This window comes from Pyricularia oryzae, chromosome 4, assembly GCF_000002495.2.
Source record: "Pyricularia oryzae 70-15 chromosome 4, whole genome shotgun sequence".
NCBI classification, from domain to species: domain Eukaryota; kingdom Fungi; phylum Ascomycota; class Sordariomycetes; order Magnaporthales; family Pyriculariaceae; genus Pyricularia; species Pyricularia oryzae.
In genome coordinates, this window is record NC_017851.1 from 165,269 (window position 1) to 190,902 (window position 25,634).

The window sequence follows — 25,634 nt, forward strand, 5'->3', positions numbered from 1 at the left end:
CCAGGTAGTTATTCCTCTTTTGCTTTCATCTTTGTCTGCGCTTGTCTTTCCTCAAACTTGATCTGCCAATTGTGTTTTATTTCCAACACAGCTAGCACAAATTGGTTTATTATACCGCGGGGCCCAACATGGCAGAGGGGGTGGCGTGTTACATTCCGGGAAAGGTGAATGCTATGGAGGATATCCGAGGCTGCAGGCAATACCACAATCTGCATTTCTTGGTTCGTAGATGCAACACTACTTGGGGTTTGTTTTTAACGTTCAAGTAAAATACGATCGGGTTTAGCCTGCAAGGTTTACGGATTATTATTATTAACCACGCCTGCCAAGTCTAACCAAGGAATATCTTGGATACCCAAAAGAGAACCACTGTGATTTCATACATACTAACCATGACAGGTTTGGTTTGGCGTTTTGGGCAAATTGCCGCATATGGAGGCGACAAGGGCGAGGCAAAAACGTCGGCCATTTCCCGTACAACCTGCAGTTCTGGGGTAATATCGATGCACGGCCATGCTTATTGTGGTCAGCACCTTCACACCCACAGGGGCGGTCGCCGCTGTTGTATAAACGAAATTGTAACCAGCATATAATCTCTGGACCAGCCATGTTTCTATCCATGTCGCCTTCTCATCCACCCGCCGATGAGCCAGCACAGTCATAGCCACAATGAGTCTCAACAAAGTCGCCCACCTGATCCTCGCGGGGACGTCACTGCTCTTGGTGGCGGGCGAGCCATGCACAAACCCCGGCCAGAGACATGCTTGGTAAGAAGCCAATCCGAAAAAAAGCCCCTGCACACCAGTAAGAGCGGCATTCATGCGCCATGATGATATTTGGTCATGAAAAAGGTACAGCGAGAGAGAATCTAACATCAACTCGATGCCGAGCAAACAGGCACACCCTCAACAATGCCGACAAAAAAGCCTACATCGACGCAGAGCTCTGCCTGATGGCCAAGCCCGCCTCCCTGGGCCTCCCCGGCACAAGGACAAAGTTTGATGAGCTGCAAGCCATCCACCAGCTGCAGGCGTATTCGACGCACCATGTCGTGAGTGACCCGCGTAGATCCTTTTCTTTACCACCTGCAGAAGCACCATGATGATTAAACTGATACCAACCACACCACCCAAAACACCAAAACAGGGCGCATTCCTCCCCTTCCACCGCCTCATGATGCACGCGCACGAGACGGCCCTCCGCGACGACTGCGGCTACACGGGCCGCCAGCCCTACTGGCAAGAGCAGCTCGACGCGGGGCGGTTCAGCGGGTCGGTGGTGTTTGACGCGGCGACGGGGTTCGGGGGCGACGGGTCCGGGCGGGACGGCTGCATCACCGACGGGCCGTTTGCCAACTACACCAACAGCCTGGGGCCGGGGTACGCGGTGACGGACCACTGCATCGACCGGGCCATCGGCGACTCGGTGTCGACGCTCTCGTCGCAGGACAACGTCGACGGGTGCGTGGGCCAGACCACCTGGGAGCGGGCCTGGGCGTGCATCGAGTCGCTGCCGCACGTGGGTGGCCACGCGGGCGTCGGGAGGCAAATGGCAAACGGCGTCAGCAGCCCCGGCGATCCGCTGTTTTATCTCCACCACACGTGGCTGGACAAGATCTACTGGGACTGGCAGGCCAGGGACAGGGCCGTGCGGACCACCACCATCAGCGGCGGTAATGTCATGCCCGATGATATGCCTGGGTTCCCGCCCAGGCCGAGCAACATCCCGTAAGGCTTATTGATGCTCCTTTTGTGAATGTTGATCTTGGTCTCACTGGGAAGTGAATGCTAACCATTATGCCACACACACACACGTACGTCTAGTCAACCTACTGGTGCACCTGGTGACCCTGGTACCGAGACCACCTTGGGCCACGTTCTCAACATGTACGGGAACCTGCCCAACAAGACAATCAGCGATGTACTAGACATTCAAGGGGACTACTTGTGCTACGAATATGTCGAGCCTTGAAGTTAAGTCTTTGCTGTCGAGGTTAGGAGAAGAGTACCATAAATTCCCAGACGTTTACCAATAAATTATAAAAAAGAGCCGCGCACACCATGTATTAACCTGTCTTGTAACCTTCCAAATAGGGATATCGCATCCGGAGTAACGTGATGCGATTGTTGATCATCTCTGGCCCCTTGATCATCCCCATGGGACGCTCGACCTGGGACCCCCGACTTGCGGGTTGCAGCAGCCTCCGGATTTGCAAACCCAAACCCGGGCCTTGGAACGTGGACTTTTTATATGTATTCCGAATTAAAACCAGACTTGACAGTAATGCAATAGGAACTGTTGTAGTAGCCGCTAGGCAAACATCTCGCAACGTCAATGCCAGAAAATTTGTAGTTGCAACCTAGTTATTCAAATGCAGGAACGGCAAGGCCTGAAAGTGAAGCATTTCGGAGGAACGAAAGTCGGAGCTTACACCTTGGTTCCGTCGGCAGTGAGCCGACGCTAATCCATTGAGATTCTCTGTTCACTATCTCGTTCCACAATCGATGGCGGCCGATTGTTCTCCTCCATTCTCCCAATTAATCCTGATCCTGTTGTAAATTCCGAGGTGGTTCCCCGGATATTATTTAACCCTGCGGTGAACGTGCATAACAAAGTTTTGAGCCGCGAGGGTCCTAACCGAAAGTAGACATAAAATGTGCCAAAATGCTCCGGGGCTGGATATCACGACTCAGGTAGGGCTGTTTTTAGCCACTCGTTTGTATCTTAACCCCCGTGGTGGATGCCGTCGAAACTTTATCGGGGCTGATTCCGCTGTGCGTAGGATTCCCGTGGCAAAGCCGAAGCTTCTTTTGGTTGCTTGCGTTTGTAGATGAAAACAAAACAAAATTGTTCCGTGCAAGGTAGTATCTCCAACGGAACAATACCTGTTTCAATCGTGTGAGGTTTTTCTAATAATAAATGTGGTCGTTCGTCAACTTTCAAGATACCCTTTTAGACATGTATATAATTCAGCGACTTGCGCCCAAGAGTTTCGTCTTTTTCCCTTGCTCACCGCGGCACTCATCCGCATCAAGGCACTCTCATTCATTCATTCGTCGTCTACTTCTCGCATCTGATCTTCACTCACTTGAATGCACAATCGCCCATCGGTCAGCCTTCTTTTTGCTCCATTCAATATCAAGCAGCGCTTGAGCCGACTCCACCCCTCAACCATGCAGCTTCAGTCAATCATCGCCGTCGCCTTCTCGGCAACGGCAGTCTCGGCGGCCCCGTCTCAGGGGCTCGTCCAGCGCGACCTCGGACCCTGCCCGTCGTGGGCCGCCTTTGCAGCGCTGCGCGACACCTGCAGCATCTACGGGCCCACGTACAGCTCCTTGTGCATCAGGACCGGCGGCCAAGCCTGGTCGGTCTGGCCTGACCTCCTGCCTTGCTCCAGCGAGTGGTTCCAGACCAAGGAGAAGTGGCAAAAGTTTCACGACTGCAACGAGAACTGGAGCGACGCAAACTGTGCTGGAGTTCCCCGCGTGAGCCACGATCCTAAATTTTGAACGTTGAGCCCGAGCAAGGGATAGAGGCAGGGTTCTCGAGAGGATCAAATTCTTGAGGATGAGTGAATGTTGGAACGACAAAGTGACGACGTTGTTGTGGTGGTGGACAGAAACAAGGGCAAATGATCCGAATGCGAGGCCAGGCGATGACTGGGCAGATGAATGAGCAATATACCACTTCATGTTTGTTACAATACCTCAGCTTACCTACCTAGGTACTTAAGGTATATGTAACCATTAATGCTTGCACACACCCACCATATGTCGACCTCGTGTGCATGCCGTCTTCTCTTCACATGGAATTTTCAGCGTGGGATTGATTGAAAGACGGCAGATCTCCCACTGCAACCCACCGGACTGCCCGCACCGCAATGCATCCCGACCGTGCGCTGGGGCCCGCAACCCGAACGAACGACCTTCTGAATCGAGAGTTGCACTTCTTGGCAATTGGCGGCAAACGCCCCCGAATCGAGCAAATCTCCCGGTCCATCAAGGTAACGAATTCCACCTTTGGCAGGAACAAGAAATCCGCTCGTGAGCTAATTTAATTTCCACACGAGCAAGTTAATACGACATGTAAGCAGCGATGCAAACAAATACATATATACACAGACGTTCGATTTCCGTCAGCGCTTCTCAAAAAATGGCATCTCTCTCCAACGCCAACACGCCCGCCAGCAACAATGCAGCCAGGAGCACTCCTCCTCGCCCTCGCCGCCGGCGCGGCGCAAGCCCGCACGCGGCCCTCGGAGCGCGCCGCCCCCCTGCAGCCCCGCAGCACGGACGAGACGGTGACGGCGACGACGAAAAAAGTCATGGTCGAGTGCGGGCGGGGAGCTTCCCTGTCGGAGCTGTCGGAGCTCATCACGGCGGCCGGCGGCAGCGTGGTCAAGACGTTCGACTCGGACGTCTTTGTCGGGCTGAGCGTCGAGACGGACGACGCCGACAACATCGACCGTCTGGTGCGCGACGGCAGGGGGTTGGCGGCGCGCTCGTGGCCCGTCGGCAGGGTCGAGGTGGCGCCCGTGCAGCCCAGCTTGGCGTTTGGCGACGACGCGGCCGCGACCAACTGGTCGGTGCACTACTCGACGGGGGTGGATGCGCTTCATGAACAGGGTGTGTTTGGCAAGGGGGTCAGGATCGCGGTCATTGATTCAGGGGTCGAATATACCCATCCTGCTGTGAGTTTGGAGGCTGAAATTGGTCGTACCTGGAGAGTGTCGTATGTTTCAAACGCTGATGGTGGCTTTTCGATAGCTGGGTGGAGGACTGGGAGCTGGTTTCAAGGTTTCCGGAGGATACGATCTCGTTGGCGATGCGTACGATGGCTCCAACGAAAAGATTCCAGATGCTGACCCCATGGATCATCTTGGGCACGGTACTCATGTGGCGGGCATAATAGCAGGGAAGAGTGACTTGTGAGTGCATGAGGATCATGAGACTAGACGCGTGCTTTCGTACTCCAATAACCGCTGACCGCGCCCTCTGTCATAGCTTTGTCGGTGTTGCACCTGAAGCTGAAATACTGGCATTCAAGGTTTTTGGCGCTGTGAGTTTCAGTTGTCCCGCCATTCTTGTGACCTTGTCCACAATCCACATGAACCGTCCATCTCACACTGAACTCGGAAACCCAGTTTGAAGGCACCGACGAAGACACCCTAGTCGACGCAACCATCATGGCCTACGAGGCCGGCGTCGACATCATCACAGCCAGCATTGGCCGCGCCTCGGGCTGGGCCGACGGAGCCTGGGCAACCATCGCCTCTCGCATTGTCGACAAGGGTGTGGTTGTCACCATCGCGGCCGGCAACAGCGGCGAAGACGGCCCAGTGTACGCCAGCAGCGGCTCGTCCGGCAAAGACGTCCTGGCTGTTGCTTCCGTCGACACCAGTCTCGTCCCCGCCAAGCCATGGCACGCCACCTTCTCCCTCAACGGCACCTCCAACACCAGCCTGATGGCCTACATGCCATCCTCGAACCGCCCCCTGTGGAACTTCACCGGCCTCCCCATCGTCACCCTCTCCCTGGACGCACCCAGCCCCTTTACCGGCTGCAACCCCCTCCCGGCAGACACGCCCGACCTGTCCAACACGATCGTGCTGGTCCGCCGCACCCAGGCCTGCTCCTACTACACCGTGCAGGCCAACCTGGAGCCCTTCAACGCCACCGCCATCCTCCTGCAAAACAACGACAACCGTCCCTTTGCGCCCGTCAACAACAACCAGTACAGATCCGTGCTGGCCGTCGTCGACTCCCCCTCGGGCAGCGCGATCCTCGCCACCCTCCGCGCCGGCGGCACCGTCACAGCCGACTTCACCCCGCCCTCGGACCCGGACTGGGCCGTCGGCTTCCGCGACTCGGCCGGCGGCATCCCGTCGTACTTTTCCTCGTGGGGCGGCACCAACGAGCTCGAGATCAAGCCCGACGTCGCCGCGCCGGGCGACGACATCTACAGCACCTATATGAACGGCCGCTACGCAGTCCTGAGCGGCACGTCCATGGCCACGCCATACCTGGCCGGCGTCGTGGCGCTGTACATCAGCCGGCACGGCGGACGCGCGACGCACGGCCCGGGGTTCGCGCGCTGGCTGTCGCGGCGCATCGTGAGCAGCGCCGAGACGCTGCCGTGGCAGGCCATGCAGCCGCAGGCGGCGCCGACGGACTTTGGGTTCGCGGCGCCGGTGGCGCAGGTGGGCGGCGGGCTGGTCAACGCCACCAAGGTGCTGGGCCAGGTGACGGCCGTGTCGTTTGAGCCGTTTGCGCTCAACGACACGGTCAATTTCAGGGGCGGTCAGAGCGTCGAGCTTACGAACAACGGCGCCGCGCCGCTGACGTACACCTTTGCGCTGCAGCCTGCAGGCGCCTTCAACATGCAGGGCAGGACGTCCGGGCTGCTCGCTGACGTTCTGGACGTCAAGCCGTTTGCTCTGGCGCCCAGTGTGACCTTTCCAGAAGGTTCGTTTACTGTGCAGCCGGGGGAGACGAAGACTGCTAGGTAAGCAGTGCTGCTGGCAATCGTCGTCTGTGTTTCTGGGGGGTTTTTTAATTGGTCTCGTGGCATTTACTGACGCTGTTTTTTTTTGCAGATTTACATTTGTTGCTCCAAGCGGCGGTGATGAATCCAAGCTGCCAATCTACAGTGGCAAGGTTCTGATCGAGGCTAGCAATGGGGAGAGTGTAGGCATCCCTTACTATGGTAAGTCGCCTTTGCGATAAGGAATTGAAACCCTACCCGACTGAGGCATATACTCTATCCGACATGATTGGCAGCCCACAATACTAACGGTCATCTCAGGTGCTGCATTCGACCTCAAAGCTCAGATGAAGAACAAGATCTTCCCTTCACCCTACCCAGTCCAGCGATCTGGTCCCCAAAACCAAAATATCGATATTTACAACTCGTAAGTTTTCCCGACCTGAACCCTATTTTGGGCGATTAAAAAAACTGACACATTTGCCCCTTGTCGTGTGGCAGCTATGCTTTCAACGTGAGCCTGCGAGCTCAGGACTTTCCCAAAATCCAGACCAACTTCAAATGGGGCGTCAAGGAGCTTCGATGGGATGTAAGTTTGAAAGGGGGAAACCCTGCGAGTCATGATGTTTGTTTCTGTGCTGACGCGACCCAAACGTCAAGATATTCGACGCCACGTACAACGAATCGCAATGGTCGTACCCACCGACCATCGGTAGCGGCGGTTTTGTCGGCTCGGCGACGTACTCAATGTCGGCAGGCAGGGCACTCAATTTTGACCCGGCCACCATGGACAGAGAGCGGGTGGCACCGTTTCCGGTCACGGGCATCGAGCGGACGTCGTCGTGGACCGAGCTCGGAAAGAGGTTTTGGTGGATGGGCAAGCTGGCCAACGGCAGCTACATTGTGCCGGGGACTTATAAGTGAGTTGACCTCTTTTGCTGTATTTCTCGTAAATTCGTAATATTCCGATACTGACACTAATCTTATTGCCGTGGTGCCAGAATGCGCTTTGCAGCTCTGACGCCATTCGGCGATCCGAAAGAGGCTGATGGCTGGCATGTTTGGAAGACGCCCGACATAACGATCCGGCCTTATCAGGTCTAATCATTACTTTTGGTCAAAACCAATAGAAATTTGATTAATTTAGAATGAACAATTCTACCGATGAGCTAGAAACCCACACGCTAGGGACGTTCTCTGCCCTAGACTACTAGCGGTCCTTGCGGCGTCCATTACATCAGCCCAGCCTTTGACGCTGATTACCAAACTGTAGACGCCAAAACAAACAAAGTGCCACCCGAACGCAAATAGCCTCGCCCCGCTGAGAGAATCTCTGGGACTCTTCTTTCCGCGTCAGGCTATCGACCGGACGATTTTTAGACATTTCTCGTTGGATTTACAGCCAGATGGCACATTGGGTCGGTGTGTTTTTGGAATTCCAACGTTTTCCATTTGCCACTTGTCCCCAAAAAAGTCGTCTCAAGTACATCTGGCCCCATCTGGCCACCTTTGTGCACCGGCAAGACCGAATCCCGCATATGCGGCTTGGTCGGTTGACTGAAGGCAGAAATGAGATTCTGATTGGTAATAGACGTAGACGTCGGGTTTGAGACGAGCATAACACAACTCCTTGTTGGCTACCACAACCCCCTTGACCATTTCGGAGAAATCACGGTGAACTCGAGGTGGCAGGGATAATTTTGGTAGAGCTGATTGATCAGATCCCTGATCCCCTAGTCGGCGACCTGGCGAGTGGTATCGTAGCACTGATGTCATTCAATTCAGCTAGCATACCTCCGTCTCGTTCATGTTGTCCTGCACACAGGGCTCCTTACCCGGCAGCCGGCATCACATGCTGAATCACAGTCACGAAGCTGACACTCACTTCCATCGGACCTTTGGCCACGTGCATGTGTCAAGCTAAATCAGCCACGTGAGCGATTGGCGAGCGGATGCATCAGAGTAAGCCAAGGGATCCCCAGTCGATTACAGCCTCCGCACGGTCGGGCATATGTTCTTATCGGGAGGTGCAGAAGCTCTTTTGGCTTTTGTTGTTGGTGGAGAGATTGAAGTATTGATGATGAGTGTGATGTTGCATCTGGCCGCCATGTTGTGCTTGAGGCAACAATCTATTTCCATATCCTACATCTATCATCTAGTTCTAGTTCTAGTAGGAAGGTATGACCACCCGAACTATCAGAGCATCGGGCACTAAAGCATTGGATACATACCTTGGATCGATATTCTCCACGTATGCAGTATGCCGTCGTCCTATTCAAACCTGCAAGGTGAGTTTGTGCTCGCCGATAAAGGGGGTGTGCAGCAAGCAGCTTGGGCTGTAGCCGACCCTCACCCCCCAAAATAAAAAGGTTTAACCAGTTCAAAGGCTACTTTGACGTCATTTATTTTTCTTTTTCTTTTTTTGGCTGATTTAAAGTCCCGATTTGGGTTGCGTATACATTTGTTAGGTAATTCAAATTTGAGACGCCTTTCATCGAGTCAAAGATGGAGAATGGTCAGCAAAACCGGCGAGGAAAGGGCATAGATCATACGGCGTTGTTTTTCGCCAAATGTCTCGACTCTCGTGCACACTCTACTTCAGTCACAAAGACTCTCGGCAACCAATGGCTCGTCGCGGCTGTGTAGCTCTGGTTGGAAACATGCTTGATTAATATAAGTTCAAGACGGAGAAAATTTCAAGAGGGAGAGAAGAAAGGCCGAGGTTAGTTCATCACATTTGATAAAACTGAGCCAGGGGTATGGGGCTAGCATAAGAGATTCCCATGTGCATGTTTTTACCGGCATTTAAGCTATGCATAAATGGGTATGCTAATCGTCGTCTGACTCGTCTACACCTAAAGCAGCTCAAGTAGCCTTTGCTTGTCATACCGGCAATACTTGCTTGCATTTGTTGCTGAACTCTGTACCATTATATCATATGCTCAATTGACCGTCGGGTGTTATTTTGAACAAAAGAAAAGGCGCCAAGAAAGCTAAGATAGTGGAGATACAATCAAAAGTTGACTTAACCCTCTTCCCCATGTCGATTTCGCTCTTGCACAACCAGAGGGTAGAAAAACCGGCATACACGTCTGCCCACCCAACAACATATTTCACCATGACACCAGCAAAAGAAATTCTAGTTAGCAATGATTTACTATCTTATCTTTGTTAGGTTAGGCACCCAAAGGTGTCACCATCATCTCTTCGGGTGCAGGCTCAACGTAAAATCATGGGACCAAAACAGCGCGTTTCCTCTGCAAATAGCATCACATCATCGAAGGCTTATATGATTAAAGCCATCTCCTATGAACCCAAAAGTTTCAAAAAACATTAGACGAACGCCCGTAGCTGGGACTATTTGCAGCTTACAGTCAGTGCACACGGCATTATTTAAATGCCCGTCATCCCGAGCGCCTGCATCAGACAGAAAACCTGCTCCGTCCCATCTCTATCATCGGCGGATTGACACAAGACAAGAAGCTTTTCTTCTTGTAGGGCGATCCGGACTCCCCATGGCTGTGAGCGGCCGGTATCAGTCTTATTCCTGACTAGGTATTTTAGCTCATGGTTTTTAGATCATGATTCGAAACCATCAACCACGCCTGACTTCAGGCCATCGTGCCGCTTTTGGCAATCTTTACCCCCTCTTGACGACCAGGCCGATGAGCCTGGATGTGTGCCGTGGTCGACAACTCCGACTCCGTTTCGCCAGGGTCGCCGGTGGGGGATGAAAAAGAAACCACCCGACTACGCGTCTGAAAAGTTGTCAGTCTCGGTATTCGGTGAAAATTTCTGAGCAGAAAACGAGACTCCAACTCGTTTTCGATAACGGTTGAGAACACCACCGGCTCGGCCTTGATCTATCACTATTATTGGTATTGTTATTGTCATATTTTTTTTATTATTAAATACTTTTTCTCTGTCGAATTCTACACCAATATAAGCGAGATAGCGTTCCTCCGAGTACGTTTTGTTTGTAAGATTATATTCGCAAGAGCAGGTAGCACAAGAATCAAGACAAAAAGACATAAAGACAACAGAAAAACAAAAAAAGAAAGAAACAAGAAACAGCCAGCTAGTCGTCATGTTTGGCCGATCCGCACCCAAATTTGATCCCGCAAAGGACATCCCCAACCAGGCCGGCAGGATCGCCTTCGTCACGGGCGGCAATGGAGGACTCGGTTTGGAGACGGTGATCCAGCTGGCCAAGGCCGGGATGGAGCGCATCTTTATCGGAGCGCGCAACGAGGAGAAGGCACTAAAGGCCATCAAGGAGATATCGACCAATCTCAACTGCAGCACCACGTTCACGTTTGTCAAGATGGACCTGACGTCCTTTGACAGCGTCTGTCGGGCGGCGGACCAGGTCATTTCGCAAACGGACAAGCTCCACCTGCTGATCAACAACGCCGGCGTGGTGGGCACGGCTCCCGGGCTGACGCCCGAGGGCTACGAGACGCAGTGGGGCACCAACCACATGGGCCACGCGCTCTTCACGCGGCTGCTGCTCCCGCTCCTCAAGCAGACGGCCGAGGGCGGGCGGGTCGACGTGCGCATCGTCAACGTGTCGTCGCTGTCGGAGCGCATGTGCGCGCTGCACGGCTGCGGCGACCTCGAGGTCTTCAAGCGCGCCGAGGCCAAGGGCCCGCTCTGGGGCGCCGGCCTCTTCTGGGGCTACGGCGCCTCCAAGCTGGCCACCATCCTGCACGCGCGCATGCTGGCCAAGAAGCACCCCAGCGTCAAGGCCGTCGCCGTCCACCCCGGCACCGTCAAGACCACCATCACCGGCAGCTTCAGCAAGACCTCGCCCTTCATCGGAGGCTACGTCATGCCCTTCATCACCGCCCTCTTCTTCGTCGACGTGTCCGAGGGCGCCAGGAACCAGCTCTGGGCCGCCACCAGCGACCAGGCAAACACCGGCGAGTATTACGCCCCCGTTGGGCGCCCTAATATGGGCTCGGGCAAGTCGAGGAATATGAAGGAGGCCGAGAGGGTCTGGGAGTGGACGGAAAGGGAGTTGGATGCTTATTTACGAAAGACGGGTCGTTGATTTTGTTTTGAGTTTTGCTGTGATTTGGTTTGGGCTTTGATTTTCCACCTGGTTATTTTCTTTTTCCGTCGTTTAGGCTTGTCAGCTTTTTACTGCTTCGATAACAGATGTGTTAGTTGCACCAATACAAGTATGGATTGAGTACTGACCAATGTCGGATCAAGTTGCCGCTGTTCTTCAACTACACTTTCCCGTCTCGGCGTCTCCTTCTCAACCCGAAGATTAGCCATAATGCTCCAGTCGTTGCAGCAGTGAGTGTGCTTTTGGCGATGGGCTTTGAGACACAGGGCTGGTTCTTAATTCGTCTGATAAGACGCCACCAGCCGCCGTCAATCATGATCCACTCCGAAGGAAACGCATTAGGTCAAAGTATGGTTGGCGGTCAAACCTCGGCGGATAGGCTCTTGGCTAAATGGCAACCCAATGAAAAACCCCCTCCTCTAGACGCGTCGGTGTTGGACTGCTCAATGTTTGTCAAACTATTCGCGGATCGAAAGATCGCACCACTGTACTGAAAGAATGGCAGCAGCTTGACAGACATCAAATCCACCAACCGGGCAAAGCGACATTATATCATGGGATGCCGAATCTGCAGCATTACTGAGTTGGGAGAGCCCATACATAATTGCATATAGAGGCCTCATGTTTGGTTCATCATTAGCCGATATTCGACATTCCTCCCCTCAGTGCCTCGGCTCATTCATGCGAGCTACCATGGTTGGTTGTGCATATGCGGCAGGCATTCTTTCGAAATTACGCGGCGGAGAATTACATCCCAGAAGCACCTCACCGGACCTTCCGGGTCCGTCCCGTCCCCCGCCTTAGCAAGCATGCCGAAGGGCTACCAAAATAATTTCCCGCCCCTGTCCCATGCACATCTGTAGATCCAGAACCAAACACACATGTTGAAAAACGACGAATGAGCAACTACCGAATACTTGGCGACAAGATTCAAATCAGTCATGTCTTACTGGTTCCTTGGCAACCCGTCCCCCTTTATTGATCCGGAAGAGTACAAAGGAACATGAAAGGAAACATCAAAGTCGTCCATCCATGACATGCATGTTCATCTCCCAGAGATAACTGTCACACCCACCCAATTGACTTTCATCTGCATAAGAGTAAAAATGTTGGACAGACTGGCAATCAACCTGCTCCTACTGGCCAGCTCGGCCGCCGTCCTCGCCCACCCGGGCGCCGACGTCCGCACCGAGTTCCTCGAGCGCCAGGAGCATCTCAACAACCCCGCCCGCCGCACCCTGTCCGAGTGCCACGCCCGCCTCGAGGCCAGAGGACATTATGCCGCCGAGCTGGAGCGCCGCATGACCAAGATCAATGGCTTGCGCTCCAAGCGAGGATTGCAGGCCGCCCCGGGCGCCGTGCAGAAGAGGGACGGCGGAGCCAGGGCTGGGTGTGTGCTCGACCCTGAGGTCACCGAGGGGCCGTTTTGTAAGCTGCTGTACCTGGAGGCAATGGATACATGAAGCAGGTGACGAACAAGGATGATGTTGCTGACCATTTGTCCATGGTGAACAAATCCAGGGGTCCAGGGCGAGGTCATCCGGCCCGACATCCGCGAAGACAGCAACGGCGTGGTGCTGCACCTCGACATCAACGTCATTGACGTGACGACCTGCGAGCCCATCCCAGACGCCTACGTTGAGCTGTGGGGATGCAACTCTACGGTGAGTACTACACTACACGGAGGGTGATGATGCAAAAAAAATCTGTAAAGTCACTGGCTTGATGCTGAGTGCCGTAACGAAAACACAGGGCGTGTACACTGGCGTTATTGCCAAAGGCAACGGCGTTGGGCTGGACGCCCCCGAGGAGATCAACAACTCTGCCCTGCGCGGCGTGCAGCCCACCGATGCCGATGGGACCGCCAGCTTTGTGACTATCGTGCCCGGCCACTACGTCGGTCGGACCAACCACCTCCACAGTGAGTCTTTGTCACATTCTCCCGGGATGATTGTCAATTTCCAATGCGATCCTGTCGAAGTACAAATATGAGACGAAACTAAAACAAGTCCTCCCCCAAAAAAGCCATCGTCCACCACGGCGCCACCAGACTCTCCAACGACACCATCCAGGGCGGCACGGTCTCCCACGTCGGCCAGTTCTACTTTGACGACGTCAGCATCGAGGCGGTCGAGCTCGAGAGCCCCTACAGCACCAACACGCAGGCCTGGACCCGCAACGCCGACGACTTTTTGCTGCGCCAGGGCCAGGCCGGCGGCGACAACCCCTTCATCGAGCTGACGCTGCTGGGCGGCAGCATGGCCGACGGCCTGCACGGCGTCATCGACGTCGGCGTCGACCCCAGCGCCAAGCAGGAGCCCAAGCCCGTCAACTTTTGGACCGCGGACGGCGGCAAGCCCGTCGAGGGGTCGCCGTGGGCTGGGTATCCGTGGACCGTGAGGTTGATGGCCTTGTTGCGGAGGTGGGGGCTGTGAAGGGCTGAGTTGTGGAAAGGCAACCGGCGAGGTGGTAAGCCGGATTGAGGTCTGTAAATAGGAGCAGACCAGTATAGCAGTACGGAAGCAGTACGGGAGCGGCAGGGTTTTGGTCTAATCCCTATCACATAATATAGCGGTCTTTGGTTCAAATATCAAAGACTTTTATAAAAAGTTGAATCTCTAACTAATAGAAGCTCGTAAAAAGCACCGTTATATTCATGGCCCGGAGAAATATAAGGTTCAGCAAAATGCAGAACAAGTATTAGCTAACGGAGGGTTTTACACGGGTTGAACCTTTGTTTAAAACCTTAAAAGCTTCCTCTAGGCGGGGAACGATGGGCTCTCGGGAAGTAGGCAGTAAGTAAAATAACCGCATTGGAGTTTGTAAATTGTAACAAGGTTGCAACTTGCAGTGTTGCGTGTGATCAAAACGATAGAATATAACCATAAAGAGAAATGACAACGATTTCACTGATTTTAGAACGGTTGGGTTCAGCAAAATCCTAAAAATATAAGCTTCTATCGAATATAAACCTGAAGTGTCCTGTGGAAGGGGACCCTGGTAGTAGTTTTCGGCTTGTCCGATCGTAATAATTATTAAAGTCAGGCAACACGAATAAAAGATAAAACAGAAATTATAGAAACAACGCTAGTGTATAATTAGTTCTTTTGATAAATGTTTCTGCAAGAGGATTAGGGGGTAAAAAACGGGATTAACATTTAAGCCTGGCCACACAAGACTGGAATTGGTGATCTTGCGGCTGAGACTTGAGGGTCTAAATTAAAATTACTGTTAATGCTTAATTGAACATGTATAAAAGCTCGACTGGAGGCTGCTGGCTGTATACTATTGCATTTAATATTCGTCGCCAACCGGGACTTTGTCTTTTACTTGAAATTCACCAATACACGTCACCAAGTTTTTCATTGCGATAATCCCAAGATGCAATTGTCCACCATCGTCAAGGTCTTTGTCTTTATAACATTTGGCGTTTCCACGACGGTCGCCGGCCCCATCCTCCCGACTGTCGACGATGAACCCGCCTACGACTGCAAGCACAAGGGCAATTTCGACCCCAAACTCGCCAACAAGGCCAAGGCCAGCTGTTCAAACCACATGCATACGTACGGCTACTCAAACGCCGACCTTTACATCGCGCCTCCACAGCCACGGCTTGTACAACCCCCGTGCTTTAGAGAATGCCACAAGCTTCACGGCTGTCAAGCATGCAGGGCATACCAGGCTCAATACAAGGCCGATACGGCGGCAATGGATCGCCTAGTCCTCGACGCCCTAGATAAACCGCCAACAAAAAGGCCACGGTGGAAGTTTTGGCACAAACGCCCTGCCGATCCAGACGAACACTTAACCGTCCGGCACTGGGATGGTGGTCTCATCGACGACTTGAACATGAAATAAGCACGTGCTTGTTTTGCGATGGCGGTGCTTTTGTTGGAAATCCCCAAAAAACAGGGAGGTGCTCTCCAAACACATGCCTGCAGCCTAATAGTTTATGCGGTCCCAAACCAGGCACGATCCGCCTTCCCCGGTGCAGGCCTACACGGAAGAACCATCACTGCTTGCAAATCGACCAAAGACCAATGGTCAAAGGCTTCTTGACCTGTATACAGACAGCCTATTTCTCTCGCTACAAGTGGATATACGTTTTTTGGATTGTCTGGTGGGACATGAGCAGATGCGAAGAGGTACTTTGGCTTGCAACTGAGTCAGACAAATCGAAAGGCCTTATGCTCCACCTTCCCAGCTTCAATACTATGTGATCCTGGGGAAAAGAAAAAAAAAAGGGGAAAAACTAAAAGAGTAGCCAAGGAACATGGTTTTAGAACTGGCAAGCCCGTCGCAGCATCGCTGTGGCTTGGGTACCCCTGGACGGCGAGACTGGTGGCTTTGTTGAAGTGGGGCTGTGAAGAGGTCAAATTATTTTTGGAGTCACGCAGTGGAATGGGTAAGCTAGATGGGGTGTGATTTGTACAAAGTGGCGGAGCAATACAGCAGTATAGAAGCAACCGAGGACTACCTTGGTCCTTGGTTACGATGGTTCAATTGATGTTTGGGTGCCTGTGGCAAGAACTTCACCAGTACTATTGAGTCTTGATCATTTTTGAGAGCTACAAGCCTAAAGTGCCAGTAAACTCGTCATATGCATAAAATCTGCGCCCAACGCGATACATTAGCTGATTCTCTTAGGGCTTGACACAGACTTTCTTGTCACCAGCTACTTACTATTGAGCACCATTAAACCCACTCAAAGCCTTCGGATTACGACAAAAACCAAGATCATAACGGATTTCTAATCGGTAGCTTGAGAATCCTCCCGTTAAGCAATTCCTTTTAGGCAATTCCTCTTAAGCAATTCCTTTTAAGCAAACGTATCTAGCCGAGACGCTGTTTACAACAAGACATTTCAAAGACGGGTGGGTGTTGGCCAGTCTCTTGCAGTAACTTTATCAGGGTAGGGCATTGGCCACTCTCTTGGAGCAACTCGGTCACCCTGTAGAGTGTTGTAGTATGCCGAGCTTGACATATATTCCTCCTGCCTTTCCTTCCGTCTTTTTTCCTCCCATTCGTCATTGGTCCGTAGAGGTGCGATGTCACATGCTCTAGCAAACCAGTAGTCCTTTTTCTTGCCGCTGCTGCGCTTTGCAATGTTTCTGGCAGGGCCTGCTGCGGGCGATGCAACATCACGCAGCTCCCCGTCGGGGCCCCCATTCAGTAAACGCCGACCCCTGGGCGATGCACGACCGTGTAGTCAATTTGGCCTGTTTCCCGGCCTGGCCTGTTCCCGTCCCCATTCCGACCGATGTTGCTCATAGACCAATTCGGCCTTGGTCGGCGGAGGGGAGCCGTGCGATCCGGCCAGCGGGGAAGACCGAACTGGGCCAAGTGTGAGTTTGTTATCAGTGTTGGGCCCAGGCAATCGCGGTTCCCGTTCCCATTCCGACTTGTGCTGCTCATAGGCCATTTGGGCCTCGGTCGGCAGAGCGGAGCCACGCGGTCCGGCCGATGGGGAAGACTGAACTGGGCCAAGTGTGAGTTTGTTATCACCCCTGGACCCAGGCGTCGGCATAGCTGTAACGCAAGCCAAAAGGTAAGGGAGGAGCAAACTGATAAGGTGCATCTTGAGGGCAGACTATGGAAGTAAAACGACGACACAAACAATAGCGGAAACGATAGGCGAAAAGCGGGCTAGGCGAATTGACGGTGGGGAATGTATTAGGAAATTCAAATCTCTCTTGTGTTTCCCGGTCTACGGTCTTATATGCGATTGACTAGAGATTATAACAACAACCTTGTCTGAGCCACGAGTCGATTGCAAAATAGTTAATTGCGCAGGTATCTGGACCCAGGGTTACAATGAGTCGAGCAATAGCTTAAAATGGCTTTCGGAGCTATAAAAAAGACATCTGACTATTTAAGTTCCTCGGTCTGCCCGGCTGGGAAGTGACTTTCGTCGCCAGGTAAAGGCAGAAAATAATTTGTTGGAATAGAGGTTTGTACGTTCGATTCATCAATTCAATTGATAATTTACGTGCAATGCTACACGTGACTCACATACGTGATTTACCCGGTCCCAAGTACGGTTATAAGGAGGAAAGACGTTCAAAAGCTCTTTTCCAGATAGTTTCATAGAAGATGCACAATAATACCACTTTTACCCGTAATAATGGTTTGTTGATTGAGCGATTTACGAAAGGCCTATCAACATAAATGCATACGCAAACGCCGAGTGTTATGAAAGAATGGTCTCATTTTACTAAGCCAATTTAAGCATGTCATGCTGTTCCATTTATAACTAAGCCAGTAAACGTCGTGCTAAGCTGGTTTAACCCTCATATATCTACGAAGCCTCTGATTGCGACGTCAAGACATAAGCTCCCGGTGGGCATCTAGGCCGCACCATCCCCGTCGCATCTCCATCTCTACAGGGCAGTCCGAAGACGTTCAACCTTGGGTATAGAGCTAACGTCGCCAAGGCCCGGCTGAAGTGTCCACGAGCGTGTGATGCGCTGCCGTGATGTGGAGGTGCCTGGGATTGGCGCATATACCCGAATTTCCTGCCACAAAATATCCATTGAGATTGACAATGAATTACAATGCCGCTGTGTATAATAAGGAGGATACGACTGTCGAGGTCTAGACTAACGAACACTCACTTTGACCCACTTAATTTCAATGTCAATATCGTATCCAGGTATGTATGTCAACACTTATTCTTTTGATCGCTGTGTGAATGGCGGCATTGGTGGCTGTAGTAATATCCACTGCAGAATTTCTGCTATATGTTGAAAAGTGGAGTAGAATCAGGGCTGGATAGGCGGAAGTAAATTCTCGTCACTTTAGTCGCTGAAAGATAATAGGGCTCGATAATCACTATAGGAGAGGGGCAACGAGATACTGGTATTCCAACCTTATCAGTGGTGGGCTGCCGAGATCAATAAATCTCCAGGTACATTCCGCTTCCACCAACAGGACAACTTTGCGTGGTACTTTGTGCCGCTCAAGTGCCATTTTTCTCAATATCAGCTCAACGCCATGCGTTAGCTTTGATCATCCTTGACATCACTTGGACCATCCATTGGCTTTTGGATAACGACTGCGATAACTCCAGACGCTAGGTGCCTTGGCGGGCACCCTGAAAACCCTCTTGCCGACCCTCGAACCCTTCCTACATGCAGTGACTAAGATGAACATCCAATCAAAACAAACTTGAACATCCAGCCAACGTCTGTACTGGAGGGCGGTGCTGATGCACGGCCCCCGCATTTCTCACCGTATCGAAGCAGCCCATTCTTTTGGCTCTTCTCCCCTCCCACTCCGTCGTCAGTCATCTTCCCCGCTTGTTTCTTGCTCAACAAGCCGAGGACGCCAAATCGAACTTTTATGATATATACAAATTTGACCAAACCATTGTCCTTAAAGAGTCTTGCAATGTCTACGGCCGGGGATGTATCTGAAAAGCAAGGGAAGTCCGGGCAGAAAACTGACGAACGTGATGTCGCCCCCGCTCGGCGCAAATCAGCCTTGGGTAGTGAGACTGAGAAGCCAGATCAGCCTGTATGGGAACCCAAAAGTTTCCACAGTCCTGAAAAAAAACTTCAAGAATTAAGGGACTTAAAGCCTGTCCCCCTACAACGAGACCAGCATTCTACACGGTTGGCCTGTCCGTTCTACAAGTACGACCCTAAAGGGTCCGATTCGCACCGGACTTGCGGCCCACCAGGATATATAACAGTCCATAGATTGAAGTAAGTACTCTGGTCTCTATATCAGGACTGGCTCCGCTCTTGATGTGCCACTGATATTAAATGCACTCAGGGAGCACTTGCAACGGAAACATCTCTTTATTAAGTGCCGAAGATGCTTCGAGATCTTCAAAAGCGAGACGGAGTTGCAAGATCACTTGTATGCTGAAGAGCGCTGCACTCCCGGGTTGGAAACAAGAGTAGAGCATTTCATGGACTTTGCTATGTTGCAAGATATTACAGCAATGATGCGTAATTCAGCCACAAAGGTCGAGCGCTGGTTCTTTATTTGGGATACATTGTTCCCAGGTGAGGCGAGGCCGGCTACGACAAGTAAGTACACCCTGCGTTTCTCAAGTTATCTCGGAAAGTGCAGCAAGACGTGGCAGGCGTCTTGCGGCAAGGATGGAATTACGACTTATACAACTCGAATCATGTCCCGTAAGCCTATGACTATGATCCGGTACTCAAGCATCGTGAAGATATAAGGCCCCTTTTGGGCCCATGGTCGAGAGCGGACACGCTAGGAGAAGCCTCGTCTTCAACCACATACCCCTCCAGAATCAGCAGAGACTCGGGATATGCCTCGCTGAGTAGGAAGTCTGCCGGCCTCGAGAAAATGAGCCCCACCAAGGAAGACAACTCAGGGGCAACTCGGAACTTTGAGTCTGAGGACAATGAGGACGATGCACAGACTCAATTCTCCCAAGCCTCTAGCCTTTGGCGGCATCCAGACACGGAAGCGTATCTATCTGCCTTTGCGAAGGAAATGGCTGCTTTCTTTACGCCCCGCAGCTCTGCAGCCGGTCAGAATGAAGCTTTCAAACGACTTCCACATCTACTCAAAGCATTCGCTGTGAGAATTGGACATGAACGAGGTGACGCCAAGGGGAGGCAAGTAATGACAACCATCTACAAGTTTAGAAAGTAAGTATCTGGTGCAGAAAGCCAGGAGTCATCTGAGCTTGTTGCTTTGTGCTTCTCCGTGATCTTCACAGCCACTCATGATATACCCCTAACCATATATTCTAGCGAAATCATCTCGGAACTTCGGCAACAGCTCAGCCAATTCAATCAGGAGGAGTTAGAATGTCTCTCCGGTGCAGCTTCGGAGTCTGAGGATGAAGACATTCCGACGTCAAAGGCCCCTGGCATGACCCTCGAAGAGAAGATGCGTCTCTTCGACAAGAACGACACTCATAACAATGGTGCCAGGGATGATTGGTCTAGCCCGGAAGAAGCGCCGCTCTATCAAGATATACTTCTCAACTCTGAAGCCTACCAGTGGCTGCGGCTTTCCGTGCAGGCACTACAGACCCTCGAGATTCCTGGACCTGCGACTTGGGAGACTCGCATTAGTGAGCAGGTCCTCAATGCTCTACCACGTCCAGCTAAGCTCAGCCGCCGTCGTGTACAACAGGTTCAGCTGGATCTCGCCATCGATTGGAATCCAATCCAGTTCTGGAAACAGCAAGCTTATCGCGAGCCCATCCGAACGGTGGTTGCAAATGCCATCACCCTCATAGGATTCGGCGATTTTGTTCAAGCAATGACAGCTCAGGAATACCTTGAGCAGACCTGGCCTCGAACCGGATTGGAAATTTTAGCTGTCCTCCAAAATGCGCTGCCTGATTTGCACACTGCCAACCCACCGCCCAGTGCGTGTTTATTGGAAGAAGGGAACTCAGCGACAGCGACGTTGTCAGATGGGACAAGTCTGACAATCAGGGTATCGGATTTGTCCACTCATGCATGTATCGATGGCAACGCATTCGCGGTAGCCGAGGTAGCTGAACAGCTGGCCTGGTTAGGAGCCGCACTTCGGTCTTCTCCGCACCCTCAGCTCCCAACACACAGCGCGGCCAGGCTTGTCGACTTCAAAGTGGGCGAAGAGAAAACAGGCGATTCCAGCGACATTCGGGGGTCATGCGATGTTTCATTCGACTTTGTGGCTCTTGAAGCTCTCGAGTCTGAGACAACCCTACCTCACGGCGGATGCTGGCGAGGAATGTTTAGGAACCCGGTTGTCGCCACCGGTTTTCCCATCCGCAGTCGGAACCCTAGCATCACAGAGAACTGCGGCATGGAAATGTCGCTGGGGCTCGTGGCGCTGCTGACAAACTGCCGGCAGGTGGTTCCCTTTGCTGGGACCACCTTCCTCAAAGGGTTTGCTGCGATGCTGGCAGCGGTCAAGATTGTCGGCGACACGGTGCTCTGGCATCTTTGCTACAATCCACAGGGCGGGTACATATCATACGAAGACCCTCGCGTCGATCGCTCTGGCGTGGGCGTGGACGCACCGCAGATTCCTCTTCAAGTCATTCGGCACAAACGTCACATCATTGGGTGGACTGACAGAGTTGAGAACCTGGCAGGCAAGTTGTCATTTCCCCAAAGCCATCTGGCGCCTATAGATTCCTGACTCAACAACATTGTGATAGGATCACCGGCTGCCAACTACGAGATTGAGTACACTGATCTCCCTCCGCCCAGCTCTTCATGCGTCTTTGAGAAGGTTACCATAGTGGGATCGGGGGTCCCCTTTATTACCCCCGAAGCCACCGTTTCGGTTGGCGTCAGGGACAAGCCACTCCACCTTGCATTCGGAAGTGGCCCTAACTACATGGGACTACTTTCTGCTCTTGAATTCTACAACTTCGTGCTGTATGACGCTCAAGAGAGGCGAGCCTGGCTGGTTGACGGCGTCAGCACCGTGCTGCATCTGCTACGAGCTTATCTGGCGTTCGTTCCCCGATACAGTCGCGGAGCCTGCTTCTTCAATCAAGACGTCGCAAAGCAGATTGAAGAAGCTTGCGACCCAGCTGTGACCTATACAGGTGCACAGGCAGCATGGAAGGTTCTCGCCAATGAAGACAATCAGAATATTGCGCTTTACCCAAAGCAGGCGGGACGGTCGAAGGAGAAGATAACAACCCTGAACGCACAGTCCTCGGACACTGTCATTGAGATAAAGGATACAAAGAAGAACTTCACTCTAGGTGAGCGCGTGGTGCAGCTCTGCGAGACCCTATTGCAGATTGTGGCATATCACAAAGAACACCACAGTCAGTCGGGGTATCAGTTCCGGCCTAGAAAAGGATTGCGGAATCAGATCGAAGGTTTCAAGTAAGTCCGGACGCGGCCGCTCGGCAGGTTGAGTCTTCGGGGCCTAGCTAACCACACACCACAGATTCTTGGACGTTGCATTCAAACAAGACACCATCAATCCAAAGGTCGCTACCTTGAAATGTATGGGGTGGACCGACTTTGCAAACAACATCCACGCCGTTCCTCTGTTCGGTGTCGGCTTCGGTGAGCTCTTGAGGCCAAAGAGGAGTGACGGCAACACGGTCTGCTGCATCTCAACCGCTTCTGTCCCTATGGGCAGCGACTTCCTCGCCGCTTATGGAGCCGACCTCCATCTCATGTTGAGACTTGGCGGATCCAAGAGCAGGAATCCATGGCGAATAGCAACCGACCTCTACTGGCACGCGCCAGACGGCGAGGCGTTCAGCTCCTGCCTCTGTGACAAGGGAGCACCCGACGCAGACAACGATCATGCCTCACACAAGACCCGGGGGCGTAAGGGAAAGGATGTCATCAGGGGGCTCATCCGCCGCGAGGCATACAACCCGGCCGATCGAGCACAGGTGCTCCTGCCGTCTAAATTCAAGCTCTTGTTCCAGCTTGGACTCAAAAGCCCAACCCATATTGTGTCCACGGGCGCAGTGATCTTTGGACACAGTCGGAAGTTCCCACTCCGTTGGGATCGCAAAGGAGACAAACCACCAGAGACGGGGGAGCCAGACCACCACGACGAGGAAGACACCGTAGGGATAGCAACCCAGATGGGCGACAGCGGGATCGGCACTAGTGTAGATTTCTCTTCGGTCGGGAACAAGTCATCTCGGAGCGGCAGCAGCCTGGGCGGCAACGCAAGCGCTTCTTCCCCCTCAGCTGCACCCAACTCGATGTACGCGCTGGGCTGCAACCCGGCGGTCCCTGTCGATGAGGATTCCCGCCTGTTGAGTGCGCGCTCGGCGACTGTTGAAGGGGATGGATTGATCACATCGCAGAAGCGATCGCTTTGTGCATCTCAGACAGGAGATGCGGATGATGATGATCTTGGCAACTCGCGGAAACTCCGGCGGGTCGGCCGCGGACTTGGACGAATCGATCCAGAGGCGCCCGAGTGCCCATAAAAGGCCTCTCTCCTGTTCTCGTTTGGTTCTCTGCGGTGGACTTTGTTGGCCCTTGAGGTCATGTGGTTCGCCTGATCGACGGCAGCGGTCGCAAAAGCGTTGAGGGCCATCGTCACTAAAATTAACAACACTCTTTGAGCATGATTTTCGCAGGGGGGGTTCTCGGTAGAGCTGTATCATTGTACGGTGTGGGCAGGAGCAGTCTTACTGAGATGAACAAGGTGAATCCACCATCGCTTATGCCCATTTTAAGGTTTTCACGGGCCACAATCCCCCCCAAACGAAGAAAAAAACACGCAGTCGCATCGGACATCAAGTGCTAGAAGCGGCATGGTGAAACAGGAGATTCACTGGGCAGGTCTCGTAGGGAGATGGGGTTTCATGGAGTTTATGGTTATAAATAAGATTTGGAGCGTTGAGTGCGAACAAACCCCACAGGAACTGCAGATATGCGTAGATCGGAACATTTTCGTTCATGGACAGGGGGTGGCGAGAAACACTGACACTTGCATGGGTGTGGTTATTCTGGACAAACCTGTCCTGATGCAAATTGCTGAGAAAAAATCACCCACGGCGACGAGTAAAACAATCAAGTAACCAGTTTGGCAGTTGCCATGTTCAAGGCCAGACATATAACGTGCCGATTAAGCGCCGTCCGGCAGCAAAATGGCAAACAGACATGACTCGTAGACAAGCCACAAGTATGGTTTCGTGAATCCTCGCTGAAGCCTCAGATTTTTTGAAACGAAATGCAACCTTCCCCACGTCGAGAATCGCACGTGGGTATATCAGCACCATTCCATAAAAACGATGACAAGAATAGATCAGGAGGCCGTATTGGGGCCCAGGGGGTGATATACAAGGACGCATCGCGAGTTTAAAAAGCGGCATAAGGGACGGAGGAGTTTTGTTGTTTTTGGTCTCTCTTTCTTTCTCCATCAGCCTGGTCTGCTTCACTTCCTTCAATCATCTTGTTGAACCCTTTGTTGCTTCTCGTCTCGTCTGCTGCGCAGGGAGCTTTATTTGATCGCCACACAGTAATCGCTACTCCACAATCTTTAACAACCCACCAATAAAAGTCGTTCTAAAGACAGAAGTTACCGTCAAATCAACCGTCAAAATGAAGTTCACCATCATTGCCTCCGCCCTGGTGTTTGCTGCTGGCATTTCTGCCCAGGCCGTCCTTGGTCCCAACGGAAAGTAAGTGGTTGCCAGGTCGAAAGCAGTTCTCCCCAAGCCAGGAAATAAATCAACTAACCGCATCCGCCCAACAGCTGCAAGTTCCCCAACGGCCCAGACTGCGTCGCCAACGGCAAGAGGAACGGACAAGGCCAGCGCGAATTCCAGGAGCCGGCCGACAGCCCCGGCGACAACTGCTGCTTGTTCCCGGCCAGCTGCGGCAACGGCGACGGCGTCGCCGTCTTCCCCTGCGTCAAAGTCGGCGGCAGGGCTCCCAAGGGCAAGGGTAAGGGCAATAAGGCAAAGAACGCCAGGCGGGGGGCTGCTGCCTTTGAGGAATAAATTTGATGTCATGTTGAATTCTACGATGGAGTGGAGGAAATATGTGGAGCGAATGCTGTGGTACGATGATGGCTTCAAATAAAGGAGGAGAAAAAACCCCGGTTCAATTGCCGGGGTTGGCAAGCATTCAAGATACCCAATGGTTTAGCGGACTTGTATTCTGTGGGGTTACAGTAGATCGATTGTACTGGACTGTCGGTAAATCAAGAAGGTGGTGCTGCACCCAATACGGGTCACGGCGGCACCGCTGTTTATCCCCTGCAATCTTTGTCTCCTGCTGGCATATGAACGAACAAACGCCGGTTCCCAAGTGTTCTAGTTCTAGAGTCGAATTTTGTTTCAGCGACGTTCGCATTCAAGCTTTGTAAATAATATACGTAATTGCAAAGGTAGGCCAGCAGTTCGAACGCGAAAGTTCGTTAATCGCACCCTAGTGCTGTTGCCGATCAGCTCATCAAATTTCCGAGGCCCCACGGCAGTTCGGTTCAAATCTTGGAAGTAGACTTAGTAGAGCATTCGATCCCTGATACTTGGTCTTGGCAATCGACGATGGCATTTGGGGACTCTTTTTCTTCTCGTCCTCTCCTTTCGCATTAAGAGTATAATAAAAGGTATAGTACCTAGAATCACACGAGAAAGAAGCAAACACGA

The 25,634-nt window shown here is 52.5% G+C and overlaps 10 protein-coding genes across 10 annotated transcripts; 9 read left to right on the forward strand and 1 right to left on the reverse strand.

The window, feature by feature from the left end:
• Positions 1 to 128: 128 nt before the first annotated feature.
• On the forward strand, positions 129 to 498 carry MGG_17013 (uncharacterized protein; the record flags this gene model as incomplete). The annotated part of the gene is made up of 2 exons (XM_003715879.1): positions 129 to 221; positions 400 to 498. 2 exons carry the CDS (start codon positions 129 to 131, stop codon positions 496 to 498), a joined length of 192 nt encoding a protein of 63 aa, XP_003715927.1.
• Positions 499 to 669: 171 nt separating this feature from the next.
• On the forward strand, positions 670 to 1,971 carry MGG_13937 (uncharacterized protein; the record flags this gene model as incomplete). The annotated part of the gene is made up of 4 exons (XM_003715880.1): positions 670 to 767; positions 898 to 1,051; positions 1,147 to 1,727; positions 1,824 to 1,971. 4 exons carry the CDS (start codon positions 670 to 672, stop codon positions 1,969 to 1,971), a joined length of 981 nt encoding a protein of 326 aa, XP_003715928.1.
• Positions 1,972 to 3,173: 1,202 nt separating this feature from the next.
• Positions 3,174 to 3,509, forward strand: MGG_08428 (uncharacterized protein; the record flags this gene model as incomplete). The annotated part of the gene is made up of 1 exon (XM_003715881.1): positions 3,174 to 3,509. One exon carries the CDS (start codon positions 3,174 to 3,176, stop codon positions 3,507 to 3,509), a length of 336 nt encoding a protein of 111 aa, XP_003715929.1.
• Positions 3,510 to 4,653: 1,144 nt separating this feature from the next.
• MGG_08429 (uncharacterized protein) lies at positions 4,654 to 7,407 on the forward strand (the record flags this gene model as incomplete). The annotated part of the gene is made up of 8 exons (XM_003715882.1): positions 4,654 to 4,690; positions 4,767 to 4,927; positions 5,004 to 5,058; positions 5,144 to 6,504; positions 6,596 to 6,705; positions 6,805 to 6,910; positions 6,985 to 7,072; positions 7,144 to 7,407. Exons 2-8 carry the CDS (start codon positions 4,869 to 4,871, stop codon positions 7,405 to 7,407), a joined length of 2,043 nt encoding a protein of 680 aa, XP_003715930.1. The 5' UTR covers positions 4,654 to 4,690; positions 4,767 to 4,868.
• Positions 7,408 to 10,570: 3,163 nt separating this feature from the next.
• MGG_08430 (retinol dehydrogenase 12) lies at positions 10,571 to 11,536 on the forward strand (the record flags this gene model as incomplete). Its single annotated transcript, XM_003715883.1, has 1 exon — positions 10,571 to 11,536. One exon carries the CDS (start codon positions 10,571 to 10,573, stop codon positions 11,534 to 11,536), a length of 966 nt encoding a protein of 321 aa, XP_003715931.1.
• Positions 11,537 to 12,663: 1,127 nt separating this feature from the next.
• MGG_08431 (uncharacterized protein) lies at positions 12,664 to 13,992 on the forward strand (the record flags this gene model as incomplete). Its single annotated transcript, XM_003715884.1, has 4 exons — positions 12,664 to 12,985; positions 13,079 to 13,221; positions 13,310 to 13,478; positions 13,583 to 13,992. The coding sequence occupies 4 exons, from the start codon at positions 12,664 to 12,666 to the stop codon at positions 13,990 to 13,992; spliced, it is 1,044 nt and encodes a 347-aa protein (XP_003715932.1).
• Positions 13,993 to 14,938: 946 nt separating this feature from the next.
• Positions 14,939 to 15,278, forward strand: MGG_08432 (uncharacterized protein; the record flags this gene model as incomplete). Its single annotated transcript, XM_003715885.1, has 2 exons — positions 14,939 to 15,120; positions 15,164 to 15,278. The coding sequence occupies 2 exons, from the start codon at positions 14,939 to 14,941 to the stop codon at positions 15,276 to 15,278; spliced, it is 297 nt and encodes a 98-aa protein (XP_003715933.1).
• A 1,488-nt stretch (positions 15,279 to 16,766) lies between these two features.
• Positions 16,767 to 17,135, reverse strand: MGG_08433 (uncharacterized protein; the record flags this gene model as incomplete). The annotated part of the gene is made up of 1 exon (XM_003715886.1): positions 16,767 to 17,135. One exon carries the CDS (start codon positions 17,133 to 17,135, stop codon positions 16,767 to 16,769), a length of 369 nt encoding a protein of 122 aa, XP_003715934.1.
• A 2,253-nt stretch (positions 17,136 to 19,388) lies between these two features.
• MGG_08434 (uncharacterized protein) lies at positions 19,389 to 23,462 on the forward strand (the record flags this gene model as incomplete). Its single annotated transcript, XM_003715887.1, has 5 exons — positions 19,389 to 19,593; positions 19,707 to 20,187; positions 20,293 to 21,593; positions 21,702 to 22,386; positions 22,451 to 23,462. The coding sequence occupies exons 1-5, from the start codon at positions 19,473 to 19,475 to the stop codon at positions 23,460 to 23,462; spliced, it is 3,600 nt and encodes a 1,199-aa protein (XP_003715935.1). The 5' UTR covers positions 19,389 to 19,472.
• A 1,042-nt stretch (positions 23,463 to 24,504) lies between these two features.
• MGG_08435 (uncharacterized protein) lies at positions 24,505 to 25,136 on the forward strand. The gene is made up of 2 exons (XM_003715888.1): positions 24,505 to 24,662; positions 24,737 to 25,136. Exons 1-2 carry the CDS (start codon positions 24,583 to 24,585, stop codon positions 24,981 to 24,983), a joined length of 327 nt encoding a protein of 108 aa, XP_003715936.1. The 5' UTR covers positions 24,505 to 24,582; the 3' UTR covers positions 24,984 to 25,136.
• Positions 25,137 to 25,634: the final 498 nt, after the last annotated feature.